We start from the raw sequence: 16,921 nt of genomic DNA on the forward strand, positions 1-16,921 counted from the left end.
ACAATCCTATGACTGACTTTATAAGATATCGGTCTTAAATTAACACACCAAATGCACAAACCCCTAAAAACTGTTTTTCGATACAATTTTATGTCATTATTTTATTTGTTTCATCTTTTTGTATCTAACCACTGTAAAACGCAACATTGGTATTGTTTTTCCTGAACTCAAATCAACAATATTATTTATGTAAACTAATTCAACATTTTGTCCATGTTAAATGTTTTTTCACTTCTTATTTTCTTAAAGCTTATCCATATTCTTATAATGTTTCTTTTTTACTTTCTTCTTCCTTTCTCTTTGTCCTTCTTCAATAAAATGGAATGAAATTCATATATTCAATCAAAACAACAACAATAACTGGAAAAAAAATCAAAACCAGAGCATTACTGAAGGAACAGGGTTACACGAGTGATTCGAATTTAGTATTCCGGAAAAAGGATGTCCCCATTTTGCAGTCCCCATTGAGTCCAGTCGAACAGAAACAAGTCTATAAGAGTGTCCAAGCAGGAGGCCAGCCACCACTTTTGGGTTTCAGGAAACCAGCCCCAGAAAAACCAAAAGGTATGTAATTCAATATAGTATAAAAGTAGAAACATAGTATAAAGAAGAAGTCCATACAGTTGTCCTTTACAACGACAACAACGCACAAGGACGAGTAAAATACTAATGCGAATAAAAAAAAGAAAATTGTGTGTGTGCTCTAAAAATAGTAGTTTTGTTCTCAAAAATCACAAAATTGCAAATAAACAAAATTTAAAAAAATGAAAAACAACAAAATCTCTTTCCCATCAAAAGGATATGCCACCCTTTAGTATGGCTTCGTCCTTTTTTTGGGGCAAAGGCAACAAAGAAAAGAGTGTTATTTCTGGAAAACTTATTTTCGTAGAGTGCGGCGCACAGCAAATCTAAAAATATAGCACGTTATCTTTAACATTTTATAGAGTGCAGCATTCGCAATAATGAATTTTATTTTTAACTGGGTGAAAAAGGACTAAACCAAACACACTGAGTTTTGAAGTTTTTTGTTTTGAAAGTTTGGAAAAGATTGATGTGGTGGTGGTCTTGACTAAAAAAGGATAATTTTCGGGTTCGTTGAAAGGAATAAAGAGGAAAATAAAACCTTTTTTTTGTTTGATTTACTTTCTATCCTAACTGAAGTAGCAATCTTTTTGATTTATAGTACTTTCTACTTATAATTTTGTGTCTGTCTCTCTCTCTCTCAATTACTTACTTTTCTAGCTTGGCAATGGCAAATAACTTTTAAAATTGTTCTTCTAAAATCTATGCACACATTTCTAATTAAAGCTAACATCAAATAATTAATAATAGGGTAGGAGGAATTTTTAATAACTGGTTATGTTTAAGGTTGCGGGATTAGAGAAGGATTTCTATAAAAACCCCATACAAACTGTCGGGGGCTTTAGACTTGACCGTTGCTGGAGAAAAAAACAAATCCTATTTTGCTAATTGACCTTTTTGAAATTGAATTGATGAGTAGTTTACTAAGAGAATCAAACGTCAACTTTGACATTTCGACCACAGTAAATACTTAAGTCAAAAATTAATCCAAATATATCCACATCATTGCTTTATGTAATCGGTGAAAATGAAATGTCACTTTTGACATTTCTGCATTTGTAACTGTGTCAAAATATCTTCCAAAATCCATTTGCAACTTTTGGATTCTATTTTTTAAATTATTATCTGCGGGGGAATCAAATGTCATTTTTGCAAGTTCTGCATAAGTAAATATGTCAAAAATCTTATAAGCCCATTTGCAAATCATTTACAAGTTCTTGTATTTTTGACATTTTTAACTTACATTGTAAGTCCTGAATATATCTTCGAACCGTTGCTTGATGCTTGAAATTGACATAGATGTCAGCGGATCAAATGTCAATTTTGACATTTCTACTACAGTTAATACTTGTGTCAAAAATCATCCAATTCCATTTGCAACTTGTGGAATCTATGATTTACATTATTATCTGCGAAGAGAATCAAATGTCGTTTTGGCAAGTTTTGCAAAAGTTAATATGTCAAAAGGATTCTTGTAGTCAGCATGAAAATATGTGAAAATAAACAAATGCCCGTTTTAACACTTTCTACCTTACATTGTAATGTAATAAATCACCTAAATATATCTTCAAACTGTTTATTGATGTTTGCAATTGGAATAGATGTCAGCGAATTGAATCAAATGTCATTTTTGATAATCCGAATGTATTAACATAATTGTTTTATGTAACGGAGAAAATCAAATGTCACTTTTGACACTTCTAAATTGGTAAATGTTTCAAAACATTATCCAAATTCATTGGCAATTTATTAATTAGGCTTCTATGACTGCTATTAATATCTGCGGATTGAATCGCATTTCATTTTTGACAGTTCTGGTTTAGCTAATATCAAAACTCATCTCAGCCGATTTTCAACTCATTTACAGGCATACAAATTTGCGGAAATAATCCAAAGTCAATTTTGACATTTTGACGTAAATAAATATGTAAAAAAAACTACTCAAATCTATCCGAACCGCATTAAATGGGTTCTGGATCAGCTACAATATTAGAGACATTTGACATTTCTAGCTTACATCTGTATATTATAACTTCAAATTGTTCTTTGATTTTTGTAATTCCTATAAATGTCAGAGTAGGAAATCAAATGTCAATTTCGACATTTCTACTACTGTAAATGCTTATCTAAAAAAATAATCGAAATATATCCACACTTTATTCATTGTATTATGAAATCGGAGTTAATGTCCGTGGAGAGACACAAATGTCATTTTTAATATTTCTACATTGGTTAATGTGTCAAAGTATTATCCAAATCTCTAAGTTACTCATTAATTGGGTTCTTAATTAATATCGGCAGAGCAAATCCGAAGTAATTTTTGACATTTCAACCTGAGTAAATATGTCAAAAATCATCTGAGCCTACTCGCAGCTTATCGCAGGTTTTTTGTAGTCAGCATGAAAATCTGTGAAGATAGCCAAATGTCAGTTTTGACATTTCTACCTTACATAATAAATAAGTCAATTAAATAATCTGAATATACCTTCAAATCGTTCTTTGATTTCTGCCATAGGGTTAAATGTCAGCAAAGTTAATAAAATGTCAATTTTGATATTTCTATTATATTTCAAAAACTCATTGGAACTTATTCGCAACTAATTTATTGGTCTTTATGTTTATAGAAATGTTAAATTTTGCTGACGCAACTGCTGTCAAAATATTAACTGTACTAAAATTCAATGTGCGTTGTCACATGCCACAATTTAGACGGTTACATCAAACAAAATGTCTTCGTGCCTTTTCGAATCCCATTAAACTCGATGGAAAGTTAAATTAGGGTTGAAATGAACTTTAATCTATTTTGAAACCTAATATTTTCGATCAATTGTTTATGCACCTGTTTCTTCTGTTTTTCATGAAAATCTGTATACACCTTCATTGTGGAAACATACGAAATAATAAGTGCATCTGCAGTTTCTGTTATCTGCCTTAACGCCTTATGATAATTTTTTTCATCTCAAGCCCGTTCATACATTACGTTTTCATCTCCAATTTAAGAGTTTAAGTTTTTTTCTTTTAATATTCTTCTGTTAATTTCCAAATTTAACCTTCACAATCTCAAACACCAAAAACACATAACATACTCACTTCACACAAAACTCAACAAATTTTCTACACAGTTTCCAGAGTTCACCAGAGTGTCAAAATCAGCAAAATTGTTTTTTAAAAATTCAAATGTTCCAAAAAATGTTTGGTTAACCTGCACCGTGTGTTACACCGAGTTATGTATACCAGAACTTAAAACCTCCCGAAAACAACATTTTCTAATACGAATATTCTCCCCTTCTACTTTTTTCTCCAAAAATTTTCAGAAACCGAATTCGAATATCTACCAATAACTCCCACACTGACTAAGATTCGAGTACATAGCAAAGAATTAGTTATGTCTAAGAATCATCGAACATCAGCTGAACGGGGGGAATTTTTGTGTTGTCCCATTACGAACATTGCACGTCCCATAGATGTGTTTGCCCCATTTCCGAAAAATGTGCCATCATTCATTCCATTGCATCAACCACCAATGCCACCAAATCGTAAATCATCTCGAGTCCGTACAAATAGTATGGCTTTGAAATTATCATCGTCATCGCCATCGCCTCATGGGCGTCGGCCAACTTCGGCGAATTCAAGCCGACATGAAGCATGTTTTCAAACAAAAGACGCCATTACATCACCAACTCCGCCGAAGCCTACAAAATATGGAACGATAACTTTGAGAAAAACCGTGCGTCGTACGGAACCTTTGATGAGGTCGAAATCGGCTGGTGCCGTTGTGAGTATACTTACGGCATCTAGTGGTGGTAGAGAGGAAAAGTCTCAAGATGGAAGAGTTTCGAGGAAGCAACAATCGGTCCGCTTGAGCTCTTCTAGTCCTGTGAGAAGTGCTTCAAGATTGTCCACCTTCCGAGCAACAAGCCGAAGTCCGGTTGCTTTCGGCCGAAGTGTCTCCAAAGAACGTTCGTTTGCCGAAGAGAAGAAGCGCATTGAAGAATCACTGCCATCAGTTAGAACTGATTTCACTGCTAGTACAAACATTCTCCGAGACCCGAGACTCAAGTCTCCTGATCAAGTTAAAAGGGCTGTCCGTTCGTATGCATTCCCGATTGAGCGAAGCAAATCAGCTCCTAGAGTTCTGCCACCAATCAAACCAACTATGTCTTCATATGTCTCAACCTATGTGGTTCGACGCATTCCAAGCCCCCCAAGGAAAGAGCCACCCATTAAACGGGGTCAATCTTCATCGTCTGGAAGAATGCTTACAAAGTCTCCTGCGACTGTTCGTTCAAAATCACAATCCGGGAAGGTGATGCTTGATAAAACCAGCTCAAAGTCTTTGGCAAAGACAAGCTCAACATTAAGCCTAGCCAGAACTAGCTCAACATTTTCAGTCGATTCTATAGCTCCAAAACCAAAGCCTTTACAGAAGAAGTCTCCACTTACAATCTGTAAGAGCACTTCGAAAATTGAAACTGAGAAACCTAAAAGGAAGCCAGTAACAATATGTTCAAGCAAAAGTGACAGTAATGTCTTGAAAAAAATCAAGGAAAGTCCTGATATAAAAAAGAAAATCATCAAGGCCATACCAATGCAGCAGAAGATTATTCGATCTAATCATCAGTTCTTTCAGAATCTCTTCATGCGGGAGCATTCACCAAAACGTGATGAGCCAAAACGTCAAGCTTCGGTTCATGAGAAAGCACGATATTGGAATACTATTTCACTACCTCCAAAGAGGGCAATTTGTGACTCAAGAACTATTGCCTATCGCAGCCTCAGTCCTCCAGTAAGACCTCACTTTGTTGAAGAGTTCGAGGCCGTTGAGCATTTCCATAGCGATGAAGAATGCTCCGAGTTTGGAGATCGTGCAGGTCGAACAGAAGACCTTGTTTGGCAATATGAACAAAGGAGCCGTAGTGAGCCACGCCCAGTCAAACCCATAAGGCCGATTTGTGACATTGCTCGACCAGAGTCCCCTGTCCGAACATCCGGGAGAGAGTTTTCACCGACTCGTGAGATTCGTGTTCCTCAATCAAGGGAAATGCGATCCCCGTCAAGACGTCGTATTCAGAATTTTCGAGACAGTCAGCGTAGTGACACGGGAAAGGTGATACGAGCAAGTAGCTTGAGCAGTGCTGATGACCGTTCGAAGAAAAGTCTGTACAACTGCGAAGAATTCTCTCACAGTGCTACGTCTCTTGACTATATTGAGCGCCATAGTCCAAGCTGCCGGCTATGCAATTCCGATCGGTTTATAGACCTGAATCGTTTTTATAGCACACTTGAAAGGGTCGGTCAATTAGAACGGGCAACTTCGGCAACCAGTCTCAAACCCATTCGAAAAGAGGGAGAACCACTGGATTTTGAAGAATGGCGTAAGATTCGTTGTCATGAACGCGCTGAGCGAGAACTAAGCTATTTAGTTGGAAAGCTCAAAGAAGACCAAAAACAGAAGGACTTTCTTTTTCGTCCAAAAGATGTGGAGGACGTAAAGTGGATTGGTAATAGAGATCTCTCACTGAAATCCAAAGAAAAGTCAGTTGAGGACTTGAGAGAGAATTTCGAGAAGAAAATCCACCAGGAATGGTTGGACGAGAATAAGAGGCAAGAGCTTGAAGCAAAGAAAGATACCTACAAACCCTACTGGAGGGGAAGTTCCGTTGTTGATCTGGCCTCAAATATGGAAATCAAGTACAACTCGGAGAACGGATCATTTGGAGTTCAGAAAACACAATGCGAAGCTCCACCACCGGAGAAGCCACTTTGTCTGAGTAACCGGCTCATAAGCACTCTGTCCAAGGATCAAGTCAGCAAAATCACACAACAGCTGAATGAAATCTACAATGCCTCTGAACCAAAGACGAAGCCCGACGTAAGCGAAGAGTTTGTAATCACAGTTGACAAACAGGCTCCTTCAAATTCCCTCAAAGTTCGTTGTAACTCTTCGATATCGAAGGAAGAACTAATTGGACCGGTTCTACGTCGCAAAGAAGCTTCAGAAAAGTCTGTTCAAAGTAAGAAAATTGAAAAACTCTCTCGGGAATTCAAGAGCGAACTAACTGAAGCCGATAAGAAAAGACTTTCACAAAATTTCAGTCGTGAAATTCAAGGAAAAGCCCGTTCAAGTTCGCCAATTATAGTTGGTCGGGAAACTAGGGGTGCCATAGCAGCTGAAAATGCTAAACTAACGCCCCATGAAATCCCACCTCCACCACCACTACCGACAAATTTGAATCCAGTCAAGAAACCACCACCACCTATGAAGCCCAAGAGAAAATCAGCTGAAGATCAAAACACAAAGTCAGATAAAGCCCCTGATGCACAAGCTCCCAATACAGAGCCTAATTCCTTAGAAGTTACAATTGAACAGCCCGATGAAACAGTTTCAAAGAAAATCCAATACTTCGAGGAACGCAGGTTCGAAGAATCACCAAAAACCATCTACCATGCTCGTGAGGATTCGTCACCCGATGAAGACGAAATCATGCGTGTCATTGAGGCAAACATCAAGGCTAGAGCTCAATCGGAAAAATACCACCATCAAGAAATGAGTTCATCGGTGACGGATCTCAAAGATCTGTTTGGCGAAAAGGAATCTTCTCGAATAAATTTTCCTATACCGCGACTTCCACCACCTCCAGACGAGACAATTTATCACGAGACCAAACACGATCAAAATCAAAGTACGTCTTTGACTCTTCGCACATCTCGCCAGGGAAGCAATGAAGAGTTAGAAACTCTGTTTCGGTCTCGGAGTGTATCACCTCAATCGAAGGAAACATCCTATCTTCATCGAGTCAATACCGGAGAGGTTCGAAAGATCAAGGACAAATTTGAAAGTCTCGGCCGCCCTAAAAAGAAGAAGCATTTTTTTGAGTTGAGCCCGCTGCGGAAGGTGCGCAGCGATCCGGAACTCTGCAATGACGGATCAAAAGACACCTTTAGGACGATTGTTCGAGACCATGAGCTCGGTGATGTTTCATGGATCGCTCACAAGTTTGAAGTGCGACAATCGTCTGGCCGTGGTCGAAGTCGTGTTAGAAAGCCAAGCTCTCCTATTCAACGGATGCCTATACGCAAAGAGGACCGTTTAATGCCTCACATTGATGTCATCAGCAAAACGGCCTCTCTAAAACAGGAAATGATGAAATCTCGCAGCCCAAGTCCAGCCGTCCGTCAACCAACTACCCAACATGCTGGTGGTGGTGTTGGAATCGAACGCATTCGTTCCATATTCGAAACTTCTCCGGATCGAACTTCCCCGGTATGCCAACCTCGTTTAGGCACTTCATCGCCCGAACTACGTGACATTTCTCCCCACCTCACTGCCAGTTGGATAGCTCACAAATTTCCAAAGACAAAGGATAACAATCTTCGCTCTCCACCACCCCCTCCTCCGACGCCTTTAAAACCCGTCAAATTAGCAAAATCTGATTCACTGCCAACTAAAGAAGCCAAACGTCACGAATGTTGTTATCGGTCCCGTTCAACATCTCCGCCAAAATCCAAACAAAAACAGACAGTTATTTCGATTTTGAAACCACGTTTTGATTTTTTTGCTAATCAAAAATTTGACCCATTGATTCATCGACCAAAAGCTAGATACGTTCCTGATTCTAGTGACGATTATCTAAAGAAATCATCTAAGTCTCAGGGTAATGTGAAGAAGTCGACAGCTGTCAAATTCAAAGGTGAAATAGTTAAATAAGTGTTTTATTTGCACAGAGTGTGAAAGTTGTTTGCACTTTTGTAGTTTTTGATATATTTTGTATAGGTATTAAAATTAGAGGCGCAAGAGTCTTGGAAGTCTCAGGACAATTAGGGACTCCTATTTTGCACAAGATGTTTTTATTTTATATTTCGAGAATGACGTCTGTACTTTTATTCTCTTCTTTATTTAGTAAATAATAATATTTTCGTACTGAATTTGACTTCTTTTTTTGAGCTTCAAAATCAATGTTTCCAATAATACTGTTGTGGATTTTATGGAACTTCAAATCAAAATAAATCCCTAAAAAAAGATTAAGTGGAGTTCCTTTTGGTTGAACTTCAAACAAAAAAATGTCAAATTTGGCACTTTTTAGGTTTCCTATAAAATTCAAAACAAATGCACTTTAAAAATTTCTAAATTTAAGAACATTATCAACCTTCAAGCTATATTTTAACACACTTTGAAGACAGAAAGGCTTTTCAAACAATTATTCTTGGGTTTTGCAATCCTGCTCTCTAGGCTCCGAAGAAAAATTGGTCCCAACACTCAATTTTTTGTTGAAAACTTTGATCTTTACTATTAGTGCTGTATCTCTTCTAGACGCATCTGACCATTGTGTCAAAACTTTCCAAATAAAGATAGATCTCCTAAGAGAACCGTTTGGCAATACGAGAAAGCCAACTGGGACAGTCTCAATAATAGGAACTTTAACTAGTTTATATTTAACTATGCTTTCTCAATAATGAAGTTGACGCCAGCGCTGATATGATCACAAGTTTGATTCTTAGGAATGATAACTTTTATCTAGAACAGGGTTAAAAGCGTCAGACCTAAAAAAATGCATATTTTTATTCAAGCTTTAAAGATTTTATTAGGATAAAGGGGTCATTTTCCGTTGTTTTAAAGCCAATCAAACTGAGAAAAACCGAAATAAGTTCAAGCAAGCCAGCAAGGCCTGACACGACCATATTCGATTTGCCAAATTTGAACATGACCAAAATTACGGCAGTATAAACTTTTGGTCATTCGTGAAAAATTTCGAAATTCTTCCTCTCCCTCTTCCTTTGTTCCATTTTTTAGCTCTCTCGAGAAAGCTAATCTCTTTGCTGCCAGTTTCTATAGGGCCAATCTTTTTCGTACTCGCACTGTAGCGAGAGTCCTAAAAGATCTCAACATACATAAATCCGCTGGTCCTGATAGTATCAACGATATGATTCAGAGGAGGTGTTTTTCGACGCTGGGAAAACCACTGCGTAATCTTTTTCTCCTCTCCTACTCCCCATGTCTCGTTCCGAGTAGATGGAAACACGAATTTATCCAGCTCATCCCCAAACATGGGAAACCGTCCTTCCCGTCTTTCCAAGGTCGTTTACCCGATGAATTTATATTAGTTCAAGAAGTATCTCGAAGACCTAAAGCTTTTTAATAACCAACAGTACGCTTTCGCAGCAACAGGACACCTAATGATACAAAAGTTCATCTCACCGAACAGTGGAGCAAATCTTTAAATCGTTTTGGAGAAATTAAGATCATTGCACTTGATATTTCAAAACCTTTTTAAAGGGTCTGGCATCACGTTCTCTTATCAAAAACGAGTTCATTCGGTTTTCATGAATCCCTTCTTCATTGGATTAGTAATTACCTTTAAAATGGTTCAATTCAAGTAGTATTGGATGGGTTTAATTCTGAAAACCACAAAATAAATGGTGGAGTGCCCAAGGGCTCTGTTGTATCTCCAACACTCTTTCTCATTTTTGTTAATTATCTCCTTTCTTCAAATACTAATCCAATACATTATTTCGTGACGAAACGTATTCGTTTTCAGAATCACATCCTTCTTTATCGGATATGGAACTGCGACGACAAAATATGATAAGCCCATTAAATTCCGACCTAAACAGCATTGTCCAATGGGGAAAAACGTGTGGAATTTAATGCCTTGAAAACCTAGTGCTGTTTTCTATGCCATTATGCATCGATGGAACTTGCTTCATGGAGACCGAACATCTCAATATTCTCGATATGTGTATCATCAACCACCTCTTGTGGAACGATTACATACACGATGTTGCCTAAAATGACGATAGATTTTGGGTTTTCTAGGGCTATGCAAGAAGTTTTTGTCGTCTTCTGATCTGAATGTTATCTACAAGACTTATAGACGCCCAAAGCTTGAGTTTAACTTCCATCTTTGGACTGGTGCTCCTGCAACTTACTTAAGCCTCTTGGACAGTATTGAACGTAGAGCATTTAGATTGATTGGATATAATGTGATTGTTTCATAATGTCCTACCCTTTTTTACCGTTATTTTAACAGTTTATGCTCTAGAAAAATAGCCTGCTCCATTCCTTCCCCTTAACAGTTTAATCGTAATACACGCGTTTTTTAGAACTGCTCATCAGTTTACCCTAAAGCCCAACTTATGTCGTACTGCCAAATAAAGAGATTCGTTCTTTAGCCGTATTACGTGAATGTTTAATGCCTTAACATATTCTGTCTTTCCCAAAAACTGCAATATTCAGAAATTCAAAACCAATGAACTGTTTGAGCATCACAGCACTCAATTTGGAAATAAGATTTCAATATTTTTCAAAGCGTTTTTTTTTTATTTAAGGCAAGGTTGAAGAAGAAGTTACATAAATTTGCTAGTCATCAAAAATGACTGTTACAAAGTTCTCTCGTAGCTTGGTTCACTTTAACTACCAAATTTCGTGTTGAACTTAAAATCTTTTTCTTTCTCCTCAATAATGGAAAAAATAATACAAATTTTGTTTGTTCGTGACAGAAATATTTATTTGAAAAGGTCAAAATTGTCATCATTTCGTCAGTCCTTACATTCTTTGTTCGTGAGAAGATCAATTATAAGAAAACGTTCACAAAAACAAAATTCTTCTTTTTGCTGAGAAATTTGTTTAAAGTCCAATCGCTTTGCAAAAATATTTCTCTTCAAATTAAAATTCTTATATAAGTACTCTTCAGAAATATTTATAAACCCTTAAACCACAATTCCTGCCATAAGTAGACAACAAGTAGTTACCATAAGTAGATATAGTTGTATGGCTCTAATTTCTTTGGCTTGACTTCACTGTTACTGATTACTATGATTATGATTATACTTCTTAGAACTTTAAGTGGCCATATCTACTCTCTTTAGTTCACTCAAGTATAGCTTAAGTATATATTGTTGTTATATGAGGATGCGTTAAGTTATCCAAAATTCTCAAAGGTTAACTAAATATAAAGGTATCTTTTACATCTTAATGCGGGAAAGTCAATAATAATAATTATAATGGAAGAACTAATATACACTTGGTTGACTATCACACAACCTACATACATACAAAATTCATCTTTATTTAATTAAGTTGCTTTCATGCTTCATTAAACATTTATTAGATATGCTTTTGACTTATACTTATGCTTACATAAACATTTACGCATAATATTAATAAATAATAATTATTTATTTACAAACATTTATATGAACTTGTGCCACATTCACCATAACGTCGTCGTATGTAAACTTATTGCTCCTTTTTTCTAAATCATAAATTGAGGGTAAAAGTTGGTTTGAAAGTTCATATTACACATAAAATACTAAAATACTTTACATGCAGGAAACTTGCTCCAATTTTATAAAATTACAAAATTAAAAATGCTTCACATCGCCTGTGGCATCTTTTGCTTGGTTTGGATTAATTTTTGTATTTTGGTTGTAGCTAGAGAATGTTTAATCGTACAAAAGTCTTGGATTTCTTTGAACTCAACAAAACGAAAAACATCAACTAGAAAACATGCAAGAATATACAACATGCCTAATAATTATTTATTCAGTTTTCATTAAACAACATAATAATACAAGAAACAAAAACATTACTATTCCATCAATACCTGCATTTTACATAAAAAATATTTTATTTTTCTTGCTTTTTTTCTGTTCTTTCGTTTTTTTGTTCGTTTTATTTGTCCTGTATTGTACCTACCCATATCCGGAATGAATTCAGACGACGATGATGAACCAATACCACCGGTGCCACCAACTAAGGGTGTACCTTTACCATTAGATTCAAATGGATCTTATATCTTAGGTGAGTGATGTTGTTTGAGAAGATTTTTTTTTTATTGAAGATTTGTTCAAGTTCAAATTTTCACATTTTTTTACAACGAATAATCTTACGAATGTCAAACTATGACAGCTGACATCAGGTGCTATCTTAAATACAAAACGGCGGCGTCAAAACAAAATCAACGTATGAAATACAAAATACGCTTCATCGAATTAAAAACACATTTTTAACGACCAATCGCCTAACAAGTGCCAAACTCTGACAGCTGACAGGTGTCATTTGAAACACAAAAAAGAAATTAAAAAAACAAACATATGTATCAAAAGAAAAGAACAAAAAATACAACTATATTTCAATTAACATAAGTCAAATACTCTTAAGTGAATACAAAAGTCATTTTTTCTCACAAATAACCTAACAAGTGTCAAACTCTCATAGGTGACAGGTGGCAATTAAAACATAAAATATCGTCAAAATGAAATCCACTTATGAAGCAAAAAATCAACATTCATCACGTACTCTTTATCAAATTCATAAAACATTTTTAACGACTTATCACTTAACGAGTATTAAACTCTGACAACCGACATGTGTCATCTGAAACACAAAATGGCGACAAAACAAAATCAACTTAAGACAAGGAAGAAACCGTTTTCTTAATTATCATTAATGAAACACTCTTCATCAAATTCAAAAAGCATTTTGACCGACTAATCACCTTGAGTATGTCAGACTCTGACAGTTGACAGGTGTCATTTAAATCAAAAATGTTACCAACACAAGAAACAAGATCCACTTATGGAAAAAATACGTTTTTTTTAACTAAAATTAATCATATACTAAATTTTAAATAAAGATCAAATATTTAACAAGATATCAGTAGAATTTTTAAAAAATTTAAAGTAACGCCCAATTTTTGGTTAAAAATCACACATAAGAGAACATTATTCTGTAATACGTTTAATTTTCAACAAAGACATGAAGCAAAATACATTATTAACTTCTTATAGAAAATTCTTGTAATAATTCCGATTTGTCAAATTGAATATTTTGACATTTCTTGATATTTCAAGATCCTTAGAATATAATTTATATGATATACGATAAAAATATTAAGATATACAAAAAGGGCTTTCAAAAACATACAGTTTTTAAAAATATTTCTCGAATAATTACTGTCACAGGTCTTAATTTAATTTTATATTAAGTGATAGTTTTGTAAAGCTAGAAAAAAGTGAATAAAATTTTGTCAATTTGAATATTTTACGAAAACAAAAACATATTAAATCCAGAACAATCTTATGCAATGACAAAAACGTTTTTGACATTTAGTTTTAAAAATAAAATTCACAACAACGTCGTGACCTGTCTAAAAACAATAGTTTTTTAAGAATTTAAAAATGTACCTGTAAAACAAAAGTATCTTCAAAACGTGTAATTTCTTAAAAATACTTTCATTTATAATAGACCTAAGGCCGGCAGCAAACTCTGGGAATGGAGTCATAACCAAATTCCATGAAATGATAACCACAAGAGTAGAACATTAAAAAATCAAAACAAGTCCCTTATTACAAAAATGTATGTCCAAGACGTTTTACTTTTAGCTATCTGGTTCCCAGATGCATTTAAATAGTTTTTCAAATGCGTTTTTCAACTTAATAAGATTTGTCCTTAAAGGTATAACCAAAAGAATGATATAACAAAGCATCAACAATTTGTTTGCACATTATATAAAACAACCGCCCTTACATTAAATGAAGCACGAAAAAAGTTCTTTTACAAAACTGTTTTAGTGTTAGTGTTCTATCTCCTCTAGGCACATCCGACCATTGTTTCATATCAGCAAATTTCTCGTGTAAAAACTCTCCAGTTAAAGAAAGAGCTCCTAAGAGAAGCTTCATCGATAGTGACTTTGATGCCAGCGCTGATATGATCACAAGTTTGATTCTTCTGGGAATGAGAACTTTTATCCCGAATAGGGTTAAAAGCATCAGACCTTAGAAAAACGCATGGTTCGATGCGAGCTGTAAAGAAGTTATTAGGGTTATGAAGGTAAGTTTCTGTTTTTTTAAAGCCAATCTAACTGAAAAAGCCAATCTGAGGAAAACCGGAATAAGTTCAAGCAAGCCAGGAAGGCCTGCAACACCCATATTCGACGGACCAAATTTTTACTAACCAAAAATTACGGCAAAAACTACTGTATTGACCTAAAGGCAGTAAAAATGTTTGGTCATTTGTAAAAAAAATGAGGAACTCTTCCTCGGTTCCTTGGCTTGTTGTCAATGACACTCCATTTGTTAGCTCTTAAGAGAAAGCTAATCTCTTTGCCAGGCAGTTCGCCGCCAATTCAACGCTGCCAGTGAGTGTTATGACTCCGGCTGTACTAGAGCGAGTAAGTCATTCTATGGGACCAATCTTTTTTCGCACTCGTACTGTGTGTTCTTAAAAATCTCAATATTTATAAATCCGCTGGTCCGGATGGTATTTCCGCTATTGTTCTGAAGAGGTGTTCTTCAACGCTGGCAAAACCACTGCGTAAGCTTTTTCATCTGTCCTACTCCTCAGGTCTCGTTTCGAGCGGATGGAAAACCGCATTTGTCCAGCCTATTCCCAAAAAAGGCGAATCTTCTTCACCGTCCACTTCCCTACCGGTTTCACTTTCATCTCTTCTCTCAAAGGTCATGGAAACGCTGGTCAATTATCAGCTCAAGAAATATCTCGAAGATCGAAAGCTTCTTAATGACCGACAATACGGCTTTCGTAGCAATACGACCACTGGTGATCTCATGGTTCATCTCACCGAACAGTGGAGCAAATCTTTAAATCATTTTGGAGAAAGTAAGATTATTACACTTGATATTTCAAAAGCATTTGATAGGGTTTGGTAGCAGGATCTTTTATCGTAAATGCGTGCTTTCGGTTTTCACAAATCCCTGCTTCATTACCTTTCGAATCGTTCAATACAAGTTGTATTGGATGGATTCAAGTCTGAAAACTACAAAATAAATGCTGGTGTGCCCCAGGGCTCCGTTTTATCTCCAACACTCTTTCTTATTTTTATTAATGGTCTCCTGTCTGCAACTTCTAATCCAAAACATTGTTTAGCTGACGATAGTACTCTTAGTTTTTCATATTCGTTTCCAGAATCACATTACTCACCTTCGAATGTGGAACCGCAACGATAAAATATGATAAGTTCATTAAATTCTGATCTAAACACCATTGTTCAATGGGGATTACAAAACCGCGTGGAATTTAATTCTTTGAAAATGCAATGCTGTCTTGTATCTTTAAAGCGAGATACACCCCCTTGCCATTATCCATGTATGGTACTTGCATCAAGGAGACTGAACATTTCGATATTCTCGGTATGTGTATCACCAACCACCTTTTGTGGAATGATCACATACGCGATGTCGCCAAAAATGCCGCAAGATGTTTGGGTTTTCTAAGGCGATGTAAGAAGTTTTTCTCCCCCTCTGATCTGGCTGTTATTTACATGACTTATATACGTCCAAAACTTGAGTATAACTCCCATATCTGGGCCTGTGCTCATGCCACTTACTCAAACATCTTGGACAGTATTAAACGTAAGGCATTTAGATTGATTGGTGATAATACCATAGTAGGATCATTTACGTGGCTTGAACATCGTCGTAAAGTATCCTGTCTCAGCCTCTTTTACCGTTATTTTAACGGTTTATTCTCTCGTGAAATAGCCAGCTGCATTCCTCCCCTTAAACAGTTCAACCGTAATACTCGCGCTTCTAGGAATGCTCATCAGCATACCCTCGAGCCCAACTTCGGTCGTACCGTCAAGTATAGAGATTCGTTCTTTAGCCGTACTATGCGAATGTGGAATGCCTTACCACACTCTGTCTTTCCCAGCCATTGCAATATTTGGGAATTCAAAAACCAATGTAAACCTCTCTTTCCCTTTCCTAGTGCTCCCAATAAGGGTAGTAATATCCCCTTAAGTGTTTGCTTATTATAAAAAAAGGAACTTACAAACCAACTTTCGCCAATTTCTTGATAAAGTTTTTGTCTCTTAAACTCTGTTTAATCCCTATTTAGAACTCGATTGAGCTCTTACTCATTTCTTCGTTAAATTTCCAAGCATTAGAACTCTGATTTAGATTTCAGTTTGGGATAGAATATCGATTTATTGGACCCTCAAATTTGGGGATTTAGGATATATATTTGTACTTCTTTTAAATTCCTAATTTTTGATTTATTCCTGTTTTGGATCAAATTTAAGACCTCAAGGATTTTAAGAAAATACACAAAAGTGGGCGATTTTTCAAAAAAGTCATAAATAGGAGCTGTAAAATGTAAAATGTGGACGCTGACAGTTTATAAAGTGTAAAATTTACATAAGCATTTAAATCCATTAAATTATTCACTTTTCGTGCGCTTTAATTTAGTTTTACATATTTTTTTAAATCGAAGAGAAGACATTATACATTTCAGCGTTAATAATGACCACGACTATTCCGTTTGCACAAATAGACATAAATAGAACACAAGACGCCTATTTTTACATTATATGCATTTAAAGAA

General features: G+C 35.7%; 1 protein-coding gene across 16 annotated transcripts in view; it reads left to right on the plus strand.

The window, feature by feature from the left end:
- LOC129952848 (sorbin and SH3 domain-containing protein 1) overlaps positions 1-16,921 on the plus strand; it is a 360,372-nt gene that overhangs the window by 261,780 nt on the left and 81,671 nt on the right. For 12 of the 16 annotated variants that reach the window (XM_056065716.1, XM_056065715.1, XM_056065719.1 and 9 more), the window contains 3 exons: positions 383-564; positions 3,897-8,273; positions 12,299-12,382. In XM_056065716.1, coding sequence (XP_055921691.1) covers positions 383-564; positions 3,897-8,273; positions 12,299-12,382 — 4,643 coding nt within the window. The remainder of the gene's footprint in view (positions 1-382; positions 565-3,896; positions 8,274-12,298; positions 12,383-16,921) is intronic. The other 4 variants (XM_056065708.1, XM_056065725.1, XM_056065713.1 and 1 more) reach the window with 3 other exon arrangements.

This window comes from Eupeodes corollae, chromosome 3, assembly GCF_945859685.1.
Source record: "Eupeodes corollae chromosome 3, idEupCoro1.1, whole genome shotgun sequence".
Lineage (NCBI taxonomy): Eukaryota > Metazoa > Arthropoda > Insecta > Diptera > Syrphidae > Eupeodes > Eupeodes corollae.